The following is a 16,913-nucleotide window of genomic DNA, read 5'->3' as shown; positions in this document are numbered from 1 at the left end:
ACGTGGTGTTTTAGGGAAGAATAGATGACTGGAAAAAGACTGTCATGAGTGCATGTGGATCGAAGCGAGATGCTTAGCTAGAGAGAAATGTGAACATAAGAAATGGGGGGAAAGAGGAAAGAGGTTGAGCAGCATGTAGAGAGTGATGCAGAGTTACAGATACATTACAAGATGATGGCAGGAAATCAAAGGGAGTTGGGAAAGGGAATCAAGGAAGTTGAGTTGAGTGGTTTGTTGGGAGATAAACTGATGGAAGTGACAGAGAAAGCAAATGTGATGAAGAGGGAAAGGGAGATAGAGAGAGGGAGATAGAGAGAGAGAGATGGAGAGAAAGAGAGAGGGGGAAAGAGAGAGGTAGAGGAAAAAGAGAGAACAGAGTGTTTCCTGCCGCGTGCAGCAAGCTTCTGATCCCCTCGCCAGAAATAGCATCGGGAGGGTTGCCAACGGAAACCGTTATTAAGTCATTCAAAAGCGCCTTCTCTCCCCCTCCACTTCTCCTTTCATACTAGTGAAAATCAGGAGCAGCTGGGGCAACAGGCTCTGTGTGTGTGTGTCTGTGTGTGTGTGTGTGTTAGTGTGTTTGTGTGGCCGTGAATGTTGGTTTGTGTGTGTGTGTGTGTGTGTGTGTGTGCCCGAGTGACTGTGTCTGCGTTTTTATGTGTCTGCGAGCGAGCACACGTTTGAGGAAGTGCGTGTTTCGAGGTTGAGGTCTGACTGCAGCTTGAGGTTTGCGGTGTGCGTTAGTGGTGATGGGTGTATACCGGCTTTGTGCTCCCCAACCCAACCAACCGTCCCCTGAGCAATGTGTGTTTCCGTGTGTGTGTGTGTGTGTGTGTGTGTGTGTGTGTGTGTGTAACCACCAGTTGCAGCAGGAAACGTTTCTCTCTCCAAAGCCTGAGAGAGACCTTGCACAGTGAGAGAGCGGCACTCAAGTTTTGATCTAAACAACAAAAAGTTTTTTTCATATTGAAAGAATGGAAGCCAATGGCTTTCCAGCAAAACAAGAGTAGATTTCTTATGACACTGTTGCTTGTATCTAAGTAATCTGTAGACGTCTAGTGGATTGCAATACCAGCAAGACCTCATCAGAATGAATCAGACTGCAGTACAAAATGTCTGTACCTGTGAGTTCATTCTCTTCTTGGCAATAGAGTGAGTTAGCCTGGCTAGCGCCACCACTTCTCAATGAGACGTGGTCTGGGAACCAAACGTTAATTTTCTCGTATTTGAAAAAAATGCCCAGATCCGTTTATTGGGTGCCACGGATGTCTATCAAATGCATCTGTGCATAGCTCATCATTGTCTTGCTTTCCCCCTTGTTCTGTGATTGGTCCCCTATCTCAGGTGAAAATTTGCTCCATGGTCTCCAGGCTGCCTTGGCAGCGTGAATCAAATCGCGCGCAAGGCAGCATGGGAACACCCAGGCTAAGAGTGAGTCTGTGTTTGCATGCAGACTGTGAGGGCGGTGGAAGAAGGTGGGGGGTGGTGGTGGTGGTGGTGGTGGTGGTGGTGGTGGGGGGGGGGTGTAGACTTATACATATAGCGTGCTGATGTGTGTGTGGGAGCCCAGTAAAAATGAATGAGCCCCAGCACCGGATGCTGAATCCGCCTCCAGCCACCCACCCAGCCATGTGTGACTCCTAGCCCAAATCACAGCGACGTGGCTGGGGAGGGGAGCTAGGCAAGGAGGGGGCTTGGCAGCGGGCCTGGGGAGAAGTTGGCTTCAGTTGAAACAGGTTTTTTTTGGGGGGGAGGGGTGCTTCGGCGGTGGAGGATAATTTGCTTCCTCTGCAAGTGGCCTCACTGTCTGCCTGCCTGCAGCCGATCTGGGGTGTTTATTGGACCACTGGGGGAAAGGCATAGCAACCCCACACACAGGCTGAACCAAACCACCATCACCTCCCCTGACCTCCCCCCTCCCCACACACACACACACACACACACACACACACACACACACACACACACACACACACACACACACACACACACACACACACACACACACCTCCTTTTTTATCTCCTCAAATCTCATGTCCTATCCTCTCTTCTCATCCTCTGTAATGTTAAACACATTCTCTCCTCCCATATGCTTTACCTCTGTTCACCTCCTCAGTCCAGTTCTATTCCAGTCTCTTGGCACGTTTTCTGTGCCCATTCTTTGTAGCAGCATTACAATATTTCATTACATTTATTCATTTAGCTGACCCTTTTATCCAAAGTGACTCACAGAAAGAGAATAACACGGACAAATGACAAATAACGTAGAATAACTGGAGTTCAAACATATAGGCTACAGCCATCAACAGCTAATCACATAACAATGTCACCTCTGAAGATGAAACCATCTCGATTCCTCTCATTATGTCTAGTAGGGCGGCTAGGAGTGGAGAGAGTGTAGGACAGCAGAGGAGGTGTGCTGTAACTTTATTTTTAGGGCTGATTATATTGGTCTATTTCTGTATGTGTGTGTGACCGTGTGTTTATTGGAGACAAGGGTTATTTTTTGTTGGGGGCAAGTGCACTGACTTTTAATTGGTTGATTTCAACTGCAGACTCCAGGCAGATGCAGACGTCTCCGTCCTGGTCCTATGAGCAGCCATACCCCTACCTGAGCCAGATCTCCACGCCGACTGTTCACCCGACAACACCCATCTCGCCCAGTCGCAACTCTATTCACTGTAAGTGATGCTTGAAGGAGCATTAAACACACACACATACATACACACACACACACACACACACACACACACACACACACACACATACACACACACACAAATACAACCACACACACACACACACACACACACACACATAATCAACTTGCAATCACATAATGGCACATATTCCTATGCACATTCACCCTAATTTGATCATAACAAGACATACCAAGACAGAAACTGTATAGATGCCATTCACCAATTGTAGAAGCAAATGTTGACATTGTATCCATCTGTGCATTCATTTTTTTTGCAAGTTGCTTAGTTATCTATTCATTTACATAGATAAGGCACTTGCAGACATCATGGCTGTCAGGAATGACATCCATATGTAGACCCTTTCAACTGCATAAAGAAATGTACCTTCCGGTGGCACAGAAAACAACATTGAGCTAATGATAAATTGGGGACAAAAGAAAACAAACAAAAAAAAGTTTTAAAGTTGACATTTTGTAGAGCATTACGGTAAAGTTAATTTCAAAGTATCTGCGTTGGTTTTGTTTCAACCGGAAACCTTCTAGGAACAGATTGAAAGGGTCTATATAAAGTATTACTGTATATCAAGTGACTAAAATGAAGCTGAGATTACTCTGTTAAATAACTTTATCTTACCTATAGCACTCAGCTTCTTCCTCCTTCGTCACACAGGCTCTGAGCTAACAGCATTCAGTGACCCCCGCATGACCCTGGAACGACCTTTCACCTCACTGTCCACGATTCCAGATGGCCGCTTCTCAGACCCACGCATGCACTACCCGACCGGAGCCTTCCCGTACCCTCCCACGCCGGTCACCAACGCCATTGGTATCGGAATGTCAGCCATGACGGGCCCGACCGGCCGCTACCCTACCTACTTGCCTCCGCCTTACCCCTCTGCCTCCTCCCAAGGTCAAGGTGGTCCATTCCAGGCCAGCTCGTCTCCCTATCACCTCTACTATAGCACAACAGCTGGGTCATACCAATTTTCCATGATGGCAGGGGGAGGTGGTGGGGAACGGTCACCTCCTCGCATCCTGCCCCCCTGCACCAATGCCTCCACTGGCTCCACCCTCCTCCACCCCTCCTTGCCCAATCAGAGTGACGTTGTCGTGGAGACGGAGGGGAGCCACAGTAGCTCTCCCACCAATATGTCGGCAGAGGCGGTTTGGCGGCCATATTGAGTGCCATAGCTTTGAGCTTTGAAGGACTTCTGGACTGACCACTGGCCAAACAGCTGGTGGTTTCCCATTAGAGGAACAGACTCCTATAGATGTGTGACACCAGGACTGTAGATTGTATTTTACACTGAGGAGCATGTAAGACTCGCATTTGTTTTGCTAAAGAGTTGCAGATAGTCTGTGTTTAATATTGTTGTTTTAATTATTTTTTAATATTGTTATTGTTGTTGTTATTATTATTGTTATTGTTGTTATTATTATTGTCATCATTATTACTGTTATTACTGATAATGGTGGATTATTTTAGGAGTGTTAATGGATTGCCCATGTATGTCAACACTGCTTCCTTTTTATACATGCACACACACAACCCCCCCCCCCACGCACACACACACAAACACACAGTCACTCACAAATTCCCACACACATTCACTCACTTTCTCAGAAAACAGAGACTGCCTAAAGAGGATGTTTCGAATGTTGTGTGTGACGATAAGGGGCGAACGGGTCTTTCCTCATTTCCAGCTCATTGTGCGGCTCATTCATAAACTGGAAGTTAATTTTACCCCTTTCTGTGTCTGCCAGTATTGGAGGTTAGCTCAGGGCTGGAGCAACCTGATCCGTCTCCAAGCATAAACACACACTTTAATTCATTCAAGATGCACTTGTTTCGTTTTTAACCCACAATCTGTTTTTCATCTACTCGCTCGCACAGATGATTATGAGTGTAAATTGCTTTGGGTGGTTTCTCCAACTTCCAGCGTCAAAAACAAGATGCATTTATGTTATGAGGGTAAAATTGGTTCTGAGGGTATGAATGAATTGCAATTTCCCATGATGCACTGTCCTATGTAAATAGCAACTGACTGTAAATGAACACTTTGTGACATAATGGTTTGTTTGTTACATTGGTTGCGTGACACACTGTTTCTGCTTTGACATCGTCACAAGATGTAAATGTAAAATATTCCTTTTTTTTTTGCTTTATTACATAAATATAAAACTTTGTTGTGATTGGTCTGATGTATTTGTTTCTGTCGGGACTTTTAATAAGAGTACAGAACCCTGATTGAATGAAAATAGGAATTGAAGAGGATATCCAAAGGGGGAACGCATCAATTCAACAACCCCCACCACTGCTTCTCTCTCTCTCTCTCTCTCTCTCTCTCTCTCTCTCTCTCTCTTTCTCTCTTTCTCTCTATCTCTCGATCTCTCCTCTCCTAGTAGTGTCATCTTGTGCTGATGGGACAGATCTGGTCAGCCCGCTGACTGTGTGCCAACTGCCAACACAGAGCACACCCTACCCAGCTGCCCCGCTGTACACTGCTATTCCTGACCCCACAAGAATTTACACAGACAAGTAGACAAGCCCTGACCTGCCCTCTGCCCATGGCCATTTCCTCACCGACACCCTCACCACACACACACACACACACACACAAACACACACACGCACACCAACTTTAATTGTCTCTCAAGCATGTATTTTATTTTAAAGGAAGGGGGAGAAAATGGCACACACACACAAACACAAATGTCTGAAATTACACAATATATTAATGAGTGCTAGACATACTAGAGAGAGAGAGAGAGAGAGAGAGAAAGAGGTGGGGGGGCTGCAGAACTCCAGGGCTCAGAGGATGCTGGCTGAGGGATGGAAGGCCTTAACTGTAATCCTGCTCCAGGACTGCAGCCAATGGCCATAAAATCAAATAGTCTTTATAAAAAGAGCAGCAGGACACCACCACACCACCCACACAAATACCAGTGCAGTGTATGTGTGTGTGTGTGTGTGTGTGTGTGTGTGTGTGTGTGTGTGCGTGTGTGTGTGCTTTTGAAGAAGCAAAAAGGGAGGGGGACTCATTTATAGTTATGTGGTGTGTGTGTGTGTTGTGAGCAAGAGATGTAACACAACTTCACAACTTGGGTGTGTTTACATGAAACTAAAATGAAACAACCTCTGTCCTATAAATGAAATTAATTTGATACTTGTCAGACACAAATGGAGAGCCTTCACAATGAGCTTCACCAAGAGAAGGATCAGTTGTTAGGCTACAGTGTATCACAGACTGTGGCACAATACTACCACCTGGTGGTCAGCTGCTGCACACACAAAATTAATTTATTCTCAAAAGTTTACATTCACATCTTTAATGTTTACTTACAGCACAAAATGTAAGGGAAAGGGCCAAATCACTGATAGAATATTAATATGCAGAAAGTGGTCTGTATGTCCTGAAATATTTTCAATTATCATTTCAATTAAATCAAGGTTGAAAGGTGCATGACTAAATGACATTCATCAACCAGTGAAAGGGTGAAAGACCTACCATATTCTGCCTGACACATAAAGAGAGAGAGAGAGAGAGAGAGAGAGAGAGAGAGAGAAATCAATGGCCATTTTGCTGACATCTTCACTAGACATGACGGTCATTAATCACAACTGTAATGGCATGGTAATGATAAACAGCAGGAAATTAAATTATTTGAGTTGTTTATGCACATCGTAGGCTATCCATCCATATCATCAACACACTTTTAAACATGTTTGGGTCTGTGCAAAACAGTCCAATGTGTCAAGCCTACTTTCATTATGATATGGTTGGTTGATATGGAGTTCTAATATTTCCTGTAAACAGGGTCAACTTCTCTTTTCTATATTAAAGGTAAGTCAGTGCAAAGGTATTTTCATTTACATTTATGACTCATGTTTTCTCCATTTCAGGTCTGTGAGTGACATTTACACCTTTATCACCTCAAAATTGTATCCTAAACAAATGTAGTCTAAGATTTTATTTATTAGTTCATTTAAAATAGGCCTAGGCCTACTACATATCCCTCAACCTAAAAAGTATGTTTAATTAAGCCTGATAAAACAGGCTTCCTGAAACAATTAACATGAAAAGACAGAATTAGCGCTACAAAACATTACAAAATTACCAACATATCAAATTAGGCTACTTTGCAATGAAAACATTACTTAAACCAAATTAAGGCCTAGGCCTACATGCCACCAGCATGCCACTCATAGATATTAGAAAGCTAGATACGCCATTGTCCATCCAAGTTCTATTAAGTGGCATAAGTGAACACGGCCGCCATATTGCTGGGGGCAAACACCTTACTGTCTATGGGCAACACTTGCCTGCAAACAGAGACATCTGTATCTCCACTGGCCTCCAGTGATCGTTGCCCCCACCATGATGGCGGCACTATTTACGTACGTTCTGGAGCCCAATGTGGTATCTAGCTTTCTAATAGCCTATCTATGATGCCACTCATCATCTCCCCTGCACATCTTTCTGTAGCCTAGGGTGGATTGCCCTAATGTGGGACATTTTTTTTTGTTGCTTTTTGGCTATAGTACAGTGTGAAGGTAACACATTAAATCCACATCCAATTTTGATCACAGAACCCTACAGCTTTGGGTTTCCCAAAGTTTCACTGACATTCATTAGTTTGGGGAAGAGCCACAAGGCCACAACCACTGGAGCTTAGGTGTCCCCAGAGAATGTCTGGCTCTGGTGTCCCGCAATGTCCCACATTAGGACAATTTAGCATAAGTGTGCTTAGTGCGCATGTCTGTTGTGGATAGCCCGCCTCCAAATTTGAGCGGGCCACTCCGTCTCGCGCGAAATTTGTATTGTGTCAAACAGGAACCACCGGAGAAAGAAAACATCAACATCAGACCACGAACAGTAACGTTGACGTTAGTTTCTAGCAGTTTACTTACTACAACTCTTTTTTAAGGTATTGTTTAAGCTTACAGCAGCAATGGAACAGGCCGGGTACTCCCCAAGTTTTAAGAAACCTGCTGATATTATGCGAATGAGAAGGAAGCGAGCACGGAGTGAGGGAGTTAGCCCCAACGTCCGCAAGTCTCTATTATCGGTTCCTGGGACTCGTCCATTCTCACCAGGGCCATCGCTAAATGCTCCTAATCGTCCTGGTGGAGGAGGCCAAAAACGGAGGAATCCTTTCGCGAACATCGAAAACACTTACAACAGCCCGAAGAAGAGAGCAACTTTTCGATCCGACGGAGATGTGGATGATTTTTTAAATTATAAAAATCGTGCTCCTGTCGAGACAGACGGGGAGAACTCGGCACATTATGCAAACACGACTTCATTATCCTACTTGGACCAGTTTGTACAAGAAGCCAAAAACAGTGAAAAGTTGCTGGAGGTAACGTTAACTAACTAGTCAAATTATGTAATAAGAGCAACCTATTCGCAGGAGTGCAACTTTACTTTATGTAAAATACCTATCAGGTTGGTTTCACTGTAAGCAAGTGGGTAACTAGCAGCTAGCGAAAAGATTGCTAACGTTACGCTGAAACCTGTTTAATATGTTTACCGCTGCATAGCAGCTAGCAGCTAGATGCTTTAAAACCAGTCTTTTAGATAAGCAGTCAAAAACGTATTGTGCTCTGCTGTTGCTTGCAACACGTCATGAAATGTAGCTTTATCTAGTTCAACCACAGTTAACGTTATTATTCTTAATTACCTGTTTAAATGTTTAATTTATTTATCTATCTTGAAATTGGTGATCAAGATACTAGTTGAGCGACAATATATCATTTGACTACATGTAAAATACCTATCAGGTTGGTTTCACTGTAAACAAGTGGGTAACTAGCAGCTAGCGAAAAGATTGCTAACGTTACCCTGAAACCTGTTTAAAGTTATGTTTACCGCTGCATAGATGCTTTAAAACCAGTCTTTTAGATAAGCAGTCAAAAACGTATTGTGCTCTGCGGTTGCTTGCAGCACGTCATGAAATGTAACTTTATCTAGTTCAACCACAGTTAACGTTATTATTCTTAATTACCTGTTTAAATGTTTAATTTATCTATCTATCTTGAAATTGGTGATCAAGATACTAGTTGAGCGACAATATATCATTTGACTACATGTTTTTGCATTGCATTGAATTCTCGAACGCCTTACAATATTTTCCAGACTCCTATTTCCATCTCCAAAGATGATTCCCTGTTTGAGGCAGATTTGTTTGAAGACGGGAAAACCACCGCCTTGGTTAAGGTAACTTGCTAGGCAACTCTTAGCTGACTGTTTTCATTTCAGTGACTCTTGTTACTAATATCTCTCTTGTAATCTCATCTGTTACAAATATCATCTCACTGTTTTCAATGACTCCTATTACTAATACCATGTTGCCTGCCTGGACTGTCTTTTCTATAGAGTCCCCAGCACCATGCTGCTGTTGAAGAGGTTGCTCCAGTGTCCGAGTGTCCAGAATACCCTGCCGACTGGAGTCTGAAGACGCGTCTGCTGTTCACCTCATCTCATGCCTTTTCATGGGCAGAGCAACCCAAAGCTCAGGAAGAGGCGCAGGGCTTGACCCAACACTGCAGGGCAGAATATGCCTGTCTTCCTCAGAACATACAGGTGCTGATTAGGCTACTTACTTGCTCCCCTAAACATGAAACAGATAGGAGGTCATGGTTAAGACCACTACATGCACTCCAACAAATCCTACACATTCTTAACTTAACAATGAGAAAATTAAAAATATACTGTGTATAAATCTACTTGGAATCAAGCAAGACAGTTTTACTCGGTGCATCAGAAATCAAGGAACACCTCCTGAAGGAAATATCCCCAGCTCATTAATAGACATCTCCTCTCTCTCTGTGTGTGTGTGTGTAGGATCCTCGATCGTGTCCAGAGCTGCGCTGCGGCTTTCAGCAGGCTCTGCAGTACTGGCAGCATCCGTCCTTGCCCTGGCTGTCCCTGTTCCCGCGGATCGGAGCTGAGCGCAAGTTTGCTGGCAAAAGCTCACCATGGAGCCAGGATGCGGAGCTGCAGCAGAGCATGATGCGCGAGTGGTGAGGAGAAACTGTGTGTGTGTGTGTGTGTGTGTGTGTGTGTGTGTGTGTTTTAATGCTTAGATGAAGACTGAGGATGTTGTCAAGTTTCTTGTAGTTTTACTTTTCTTCTTTGCTCTCCAGAATTTTTAGCACACCTGTTAAAGATGTTTGAAAAGACTTACTAAAAAAACTATTATAAATCCATCTTAATATTATATTTAAAAGCACCTTTATTTAAGGTTAGTTTAATTCTGGGTGCCTTGATAAATGGTTGGTAAAACTTGGTAATGGTTGCTGAAAGGCAGTCCAAGGCACAGATCAGTATTCACTCAAATGGTTAAGTGAACACAAAATCTAGACCTTCAACCTAACTCCAACATTTTCAGAATAAAATGTATTTATTTAATTGATGGTGATGGAGTCTGGCTGGCTATATATTTAATTTATTTGCTGACTTAAAGGTACTCTAAGCAGTGTTTCCCACAGAATTGAATTCTATTTGTGGTGGTAGGTTTGCAGAATTAACTTGAATGCAACAGTTTTTATCAAATTAGCGCAGCGTGGTTATGGTGCTAACCAGATTTAAGCACAATTTAGTACAACCTGGAAAATCATTGTGTGGTGGTCAATGTTGATATTGTGGTGGGCCGCCACAAATAAGTCAATGTATTGGAAACACTGCTAAGCGATGCTGGGTAACGCCACATCTGTTGACTTTCAAACAAAACGGAGAGCTAGCCTGCTACTTCCTCCCCCTCCCTCCCGTGCTGCTCCCGTGCAATGGAAACTCTCCTAAACGCGCATCTCGTCTGTGATTTGCTGGAACAGTTTATTATGTTTTTATGGGCTAGGTTTGCCCAGGTTGTTTTTGTTGTTATGTTTTTATGGGCTAGGTTTGCCCAGGTGGTTTTTGTTGCCGTTTTTGGAGCCTGGGCTGTCCACAGAGATCGCATTTTTTACAGTGTCAGGACACAGACAGCTAGTGGCTGGTTAGGTGATATTTGCAGTAAGTGACATACAATGTTTTAGCCTAAAAAACATGTGGCATCGCTTAGAGCACCTTTAAGACAACGTTTGATAAACAGCAAGGGTAATAATTCTGGAGAGCACTAGTCTGTCAGATGACTTGTCCTTGACTGTAAACAGACTGACGGAAAGATTTCCATCCTGGTCCTTTCCCTCGTGCTCCTGCTCCTGTGCTGTAGGTCGGTGAGCCTGACGTCCCTGTACAGCCTGCTGAAGGCGCGCCTGTGCCCCTACTTCTACCTGTGCTCCTACCAGTTCACCGTGCTCTTCCGCACCTCCGGCCTCAGCGGCGCGCCGGGCCTCACTGCACTACTCACGCCCACCACCAGGGGGCTGCGCGAGGCCATGAAGGCAGACGGTGAGAGATTTCTGGCACACGCTGATGCAGTGACAGACGCTAGTGTTATTGCTGGCTTGCATGCAGCACACAGATGCACAAACACACTGGGAATTTACTGGAAATGTCCATTTGTGTCATTCCCAGCCCCGTGTTTTCCCACTACCACATGCACATACCAACCCTAAACTTATAAAAACATCAATTCAACTGTAATAAAAGGTTGCAGTTATAATTGTTATTATTAATCGTGCAATTTTCACAATGAGGAATTGAATGTTTGAAGTGGTTAGTAAGTTGTAGTAAAGGAACAGATTGTTAAACGTGTGTGTGTGTGTGTGTGTGTGTGTGTGTGTGTGTGTGTGTGTGTGTGTGTGTGTGTGTGTGTGTGTGTGTGTGTGTGTGTGTGTGTGTGTGTGTGTGTGTGTGTGTGTGTGTGTGTGTGTGTGTGTGTGTGTGTGTGTGTGTGTGTGTGTGTGTGTGTGTGTAGGGATTGAGTTCACACTGCCCCTACTGGAAGATAAAAGGAAGAGCAAGGAACACAGTGATAAGTGCAAGTCTGCTGAGGGAGAGGACCCACATAGCTCAGCGTGAGTCTCTTTCTTTCTTTCTTTCTTTCTTACTTTCTCTGTTTGTTTTGTTTCTTTCTTTCTCTCTTTGTTTGTTTCTGTCTCTCTCTTTCTCTCTCTCTTTCTCTATTTCTCCCCTCTGCTCTCATTCTCTTCTCTCACTGTCTTTCTCACTCACTCACGCACAGACACACAAATGCTTAGAGTTCCATTTAAAAAAAAAAATGATGTGATTAGGTCACATGTTCTGACTGTCCTGGTCTATTCTTTGCTACAGTTCTGGAGAGCACAGTGACCAAGAGGTGGACAATGGTGTGGATGAAGATGACGATGATGATGGTGGTTTCTCCTGGCTTAAAGAGATGGGAGTTCAGGATAAGATTAAGAAGCCAGACTCCATCACCATCAAACTGTATCCTTTTAGTGTTTATGTGGGTGCCTGTATGTGTGCGCCTGTGTGTGTGGGTGTGCGTCTTAATTCTCAGGAATCAATTGAAATAGCAAGTGTTACCCTTCTCTTGCTCCTGTATAAGTTAACTCAAGAGTAAGTGGTTTCATGTAGCTAGGCTAAACAAAACAATTGAGAATCTTTTAGGGGGTTTACCATTTAAGTCTTAAGTTAACATGGCTCAGTGTAGGGCGTCCATTTTGTTTCTGTTGCAACGTGGCAGTAGCCCTCCTTGACCTGCGTCCTTCAGTCATAAAGAGCGCAGCTCCGTGTGTCTGGACCACAAGCCCGAGTCTGTGGTGCTGGTGAAGGGTGCGCACACACACACTCTCATCAACTTCCTCATCAACTGCAAGAGCCTGGTGGCGGCAGCTGGTTCTCAGGCAGGCCTGCCCCCCACGCTGCTGGCCCCCAGTGCTTTCAGGGGGGCCACTCTACAGACGCTCAAGGTGAGACACACACACACACACACACACACACACACACACACACACACACACACACACACACACACACAGCTCAACAAAGCTCAACAAAGCTCACACACACATACGGAGCTCAACACAGTCTGGCTTCTTAATCTTATCCTGAACTCCCATCTCTTTAAGCCAGGAGAAACCACCATCATCATCGTCATCTTCATCCACACCATTGTCCACCTCTTGGTCACTGATAGACCAGGACAGAAACTCATTTTTTTTTTTAAATGGAACTATCAAAATAAGAAAGAGAGAGAGAAAGAGAGAGACAGAAACAAACAAAGAGAGAAAGAAAGAAACAAAACAAACAGAGAAAGTAAGAAAGAAAAGAAAGAAAGAAAGAGACTCACGCTGAGCTATGTGGGTCCTCTCCTCAGCAGACTTGCTGTCCTTGCTCTTCCTTTTATCTTCGTAGGGCAGTGTGAACTCAATCCCTACACACACACACACACACAACACACACACACACACACACACACACACACACACACACACAAACACACACACACACACACACACACACACACACACACACCACACACACACACACACACACACACACACACACACACACACAGAGCTCGATACTTCTGTACGTATGCATAGCACCTTATGTCTGATCCAGGCATGTTCCGAGTGAGCACACAGTATACGCCGTATACGCAGTATAAGTATACGCAGTATAAGTGAAGAACACACACAGATGTGCAGCACCTCAGTGTGCAGACGGACCGTGCATGGCCATGGGTTGAATATGATCATCTAAGCACAAATTCTATTCACTAAATTCTACATACTTGTCATGTACACACACTTCATCTCTGCTAATTCAGAGGACTGGTGGGTAGAACACACACACACACGCACACACTCAAATTAAAATTTGAAAATGTGTACGTCTACCAGACACTAGCAGATTTGGTCAAATTCACCAGCCACTCAATATTAAAATATTACTTTGTGTCTAACAGCCACACTCACATTTTACCAGCATTTGGCGTGGCTGGTGCTAATTTCCATCCCTGACACACACACACACACACTCACTCACTCACTCACTCACTGATAATCTGTCGTTTAGACATTTGTATTTATCATGACTCCTGTCCACAGGCACGCAGTGTGAACGTGAAGACACAAGTGCGGACAGGCTACCAGGATTTGTGCAGTCTGGAGGTCACAGGACCCATAATGCCTCACTCCCTTCACATGCTCACTCAACTGTTGCGCACTGCCCAAAAAGGGGCCTTCAGTGCTGGACTGTACACGCACGAGCCCACAGCCGTCCTCAACGTGCCTGTCTGCAAGAATGCGGAGCCTAAAGAACAGGTTAGATATCATACAACCTCATATGAGCACACACACAATTGCACAGTAAGACATTTAACGTTACTTAACAAATATAAAGACCTAGTAACAAAGACAAGCGATGTGAAAAACATCTTTGAATATGAATTTTAGATTGTAAGATTCTTCATTCTTGCTCCAAGAACACATACACTTTTTGTGGTTTTTAAACCACAGGTTGGTGATATCTTAGTATCATTTTAAAATTGACCCATAGTCCTATTGTTCAAGCTCATCGCATGCAGCCCATAGGAAAAATAATGATGCAATTTGGGACAACATAGGCCAAGTTATGGACAGGCAGCTTAAAGCGGACCCATTGGGGCAGTGGGGAGTTACTTTCAGTTTCAGTTTTGATGCCCCTATGGGTCTGCTTTAAGCTGCCTGTCCATAACTTGGCCTACATTGTCCCAAATTGTCTTATTCTTTTTCCGATGGGCTGCAAGTGGTGAGCTTATACAACAGGGCTATGGGTCAATTTACACTGAACTTACACTTTAAATTGGTGCAATAAACTGTTACCGAATAATTTCGGCTCCTTCCCAGACCAACCTGCAGAGCAAATTTAAATTCTAGTTCTCCCTGGCATTTTTAAAATCATGTCCCCAGAGTGTATCACTTGAGCTAGGTAGCACTGAATAAAAAAAGCTAAAAAAAATCCCGTACTGACAGTACTGACCTCCAGAAACCGAGATCTATGTGAAAAATTGCTGGAGATTTCCTTCAATGCATTTCTGCTCTTTACTAATGCCTGTTTCCTCCTCGTTACCAGGTCGATGTGGGAGCTCCCTCTGGGTGCGGTCTGTCTCCGGCAACACTACAGCAGATCGTGGAGCCAGCGTCCCTGGGTAAATCCGCCCTGCGCCAATTACACCTGAGAGGCTACGGGTACACCTGGAAAAGCTGAGGCGCGCGCAAAGGCCCTCATACACTTTTAATATATCATCTTAGTTTTTAATGTACACATATTTGCCCAAATGCACACAAAACCACAGGATGCACAACTTCAGCACTTGGTTCTCCATTTGAAAGTAATATGGGAAGTGACTAAAGGACATCACAGCTCTTTTCTTCACAGAGAACCAGAGCTTCACTAGACATGCAGTAACTAAAATATTCAACAAACTTTCTGTCCCTTTACCTTTGTAAAGTTGAGAATGTGTGTGTGTGTGTGTGTGTGTGTGTGTGTGTGTGTGTGTGTGTGTGTGTGTGTGTGTGTGTGTGTGTGTGTGTGTGTGTGTGTGTGTGTGTGTGTGTGTGTGTGTGTGTGTGTGTGTGTGTGTGTGTGTGTGTGTGTGTGTGTGTGTGTGTGTGTGTGTGTGTGTGTGTGTGTGTGTGTGTGTGTGTGTGTGTGTGTGTGTGTAAGCTGTGTCCTGAGACAACACACAATGTCACAGCTTAATGTGTATTTAGAAGTTTTGATAAGTCTTTTTATGAATTTGTGATTGCGCCCTGTATGTGAGTGATTAAAAAGAGCAGTAGGTTTTTGTGTCATGAAATATAGTGTTTGGTGTTTATTGTTATGGGTTGTTATGCCCTTTGTGTTTTGTTTCTTTCTGTTGCCCTCTGTTTACTCACCTCCACCCAGTTTGCAGTCAAAGACTTCATGGCAGTTTTTAATTATGGTTGAGAAAAAAGGCCTAGTTTTGCTTTATGCCAGACAGATCAGAAGCTTTTAATATTATTACACAATGCCTTGCTACATTACTACTCATAATGTAATGCCTTTCAATAATCACATCAATGACAACACATGCTCATACATGCAAATAAATTCCTATTGTGCAGCTTAAATACAGTTAAGTGGTATATGCTGTAATATCAGGGATGCTCTTTCAACTGTTCTTCATTTATAAATGTGTCACAATTTGCCTTATTCACGTGGCGACCATAATGTAAACCAAGAGGAGGCTATGGGGTACACTGGCTATCATAGAACACAACAATGAAATGGTTTGCATACCCCATAGCCTCGTTTTGATTTACAATGGACTGTGTGAATAAGGCGAATAAGCATTGCCGAAAAAGGTCCGTCCGGAGAGCGAATGCCGTAACATTTAGCTTCCACTATTGAGGTCAGTTTGCAGGGTTATTGGCCTTTGAGCCACAAGTGTAATGCTGAGTGGGGTAAACTCCTCTCACACTGGAGAAATATGACTCCATGCAAAGTCCTTTTAGGCAAGTCCCTCCACTTGGCAGCCATATTGCAACGCTTTTTGGGCACTCATCGGGCATCCTATTCCGCAGAAATGCGCGTGCGCAAGGCTTCTCGACCAATCTTGCTTCAGCGGCGAGTTCACAACACATGATTAGCACGATGTCTTCACAACACACCACATGATTGGCTCAATGTATTCACATGTCGACGTTTTGCCAAGGAAGGGGTGGGATATGTGTAGACAACGGCCTTACAAACTAACCCCATGCATTTCTATGGAGGATTTTTTGAGTGCTGTGTCTCCTTAGAAAGTCTCTGCTCCATGGAACCCATGCTAGCTTCGTAGCGTCTAACAGCCCAATGTGGATAGATAGACCACACAGCAAGGACCATCCAATATTGTTTTTCAGCCCTGTAGCTTGTTTTCAAAGATTTCTCTGAATTCTATAAACATTTTAATGATATTATGTACTGTAGATGATGATATCCCCCACATTATTCACAATTTAATTTTAAGAAGCTCTTATATTGTTTCATCATTTGCCCACACATGTTCACACAGAATGACGAATACCTCCACTTTAGGTACATCTTAACTTCTGAGAGACCCTGGGGGTTTCTCATCTGTCTTTTGGTCTATCCTCCTTCCCTCCAGTCTTAGCACCTCCTTCTAATTAATTTTGTGAAGGAACGATATGAGGATGGGGGAATGGGAGAGACCATCCTCTTATCGTTCCTTCACAAAATTAATTAGAAGGCGGGGAGAGACCTATAGTTTGTAGTTAAATATGGGTTTACGAGATTTGCAGATTATCACATTCCAAACTTTTTTTCTGATT

At 43.8% G+C, this 16,913-nt stretch overlaps 2 protein-coding genes across 8 annotated transcripts in view; both read left to right on the top strand.

Moving 5' to 3' along the window:
* runx1 (RUNX family transcription factor 1) overlaps window positions 1–4,894 on the top strand; it is a 58,270-nt gene extending 53,376 nt beyond the window's left edge. For 4 of the 7 annotated variants that reach the window (XM_076296841.1, XM_076296842.1, XM_076296839.1 and 1 more), the window contains 2 exons: window positions 2,556–2,681; window positions 3,342–4,894. In XM_076296841.1, the coding sequence (XP_076152956.1) occupies window positions 2,556–2,681; window positions 3,342–3,883 (668 nt within the window). In that variant the 3' untranslated portion in view covers window positions 3,884–4,894. The remainder of the gene's footprint in view (window positions 1–2,555; window positions 2,682–3,341) is intronic. The other 3 variants (XM_076296844.1, XM_076296840.1, XM_076296845.1) reach the window with 1 other exon arrangement.
* A 2,623-nt stretch (window positions 4,895–7,517) lies between these two features.
* donson (DNA replication fork stabilization factor DONSON) lies at window positions 7,518–15,138 on the top strand. Its single transcript, XM_076297385.1, has 10 exons — window positions 7,518–8,065; window positions 8,842–8,922; window positions 9,082–9,288; window positions 9,550–9,728; window positions 10,916–11,094; window positions 11,564–11,663; window positions 11,920–12,054; window positions 12,341–12,539; window positions 13,683–13,898; window positions 14,689–15,138. The coding sequence occupies exons 1-10, from the start codon at window positions 7,655–7,657 to the stop codon at window positions 14,821–14,823; spliced, it is 1,842 nt and encodes a 613-aa protein (XP_076153500.1). The 5' UTR covers window positions 7,518–7,654; the 3' UTR covers window positions 14,824–15,138.
* The last annotated feature ends 1,775 nt before the right edge of the window (window positions 15,139–16,913 follow it).

The sequence above is a fragment of the Alosa pseudoharengus genome, unplaced genomic scaffold (genome assembly GCF_046254945.1).
Source record: "Alosa pseudoharengus isolate Yale_2024_CS ecotype anadromous, Long Island Sound unplaced genomic scaffold, YU_APseudo_1.1 YU_APseudo_1.1_scf_20, whole genome shotgun sequence".
Classification (NCBI taxonomy): Eukaryota; Metazoa; Chordata; class Actinopteri; order Clupeiformes; family Clupeidae; genus Alosa; species Alosa pseudoharengus.
This window is presented reverse-complemented; position numbering and strand designations above follow the sequence as displayed.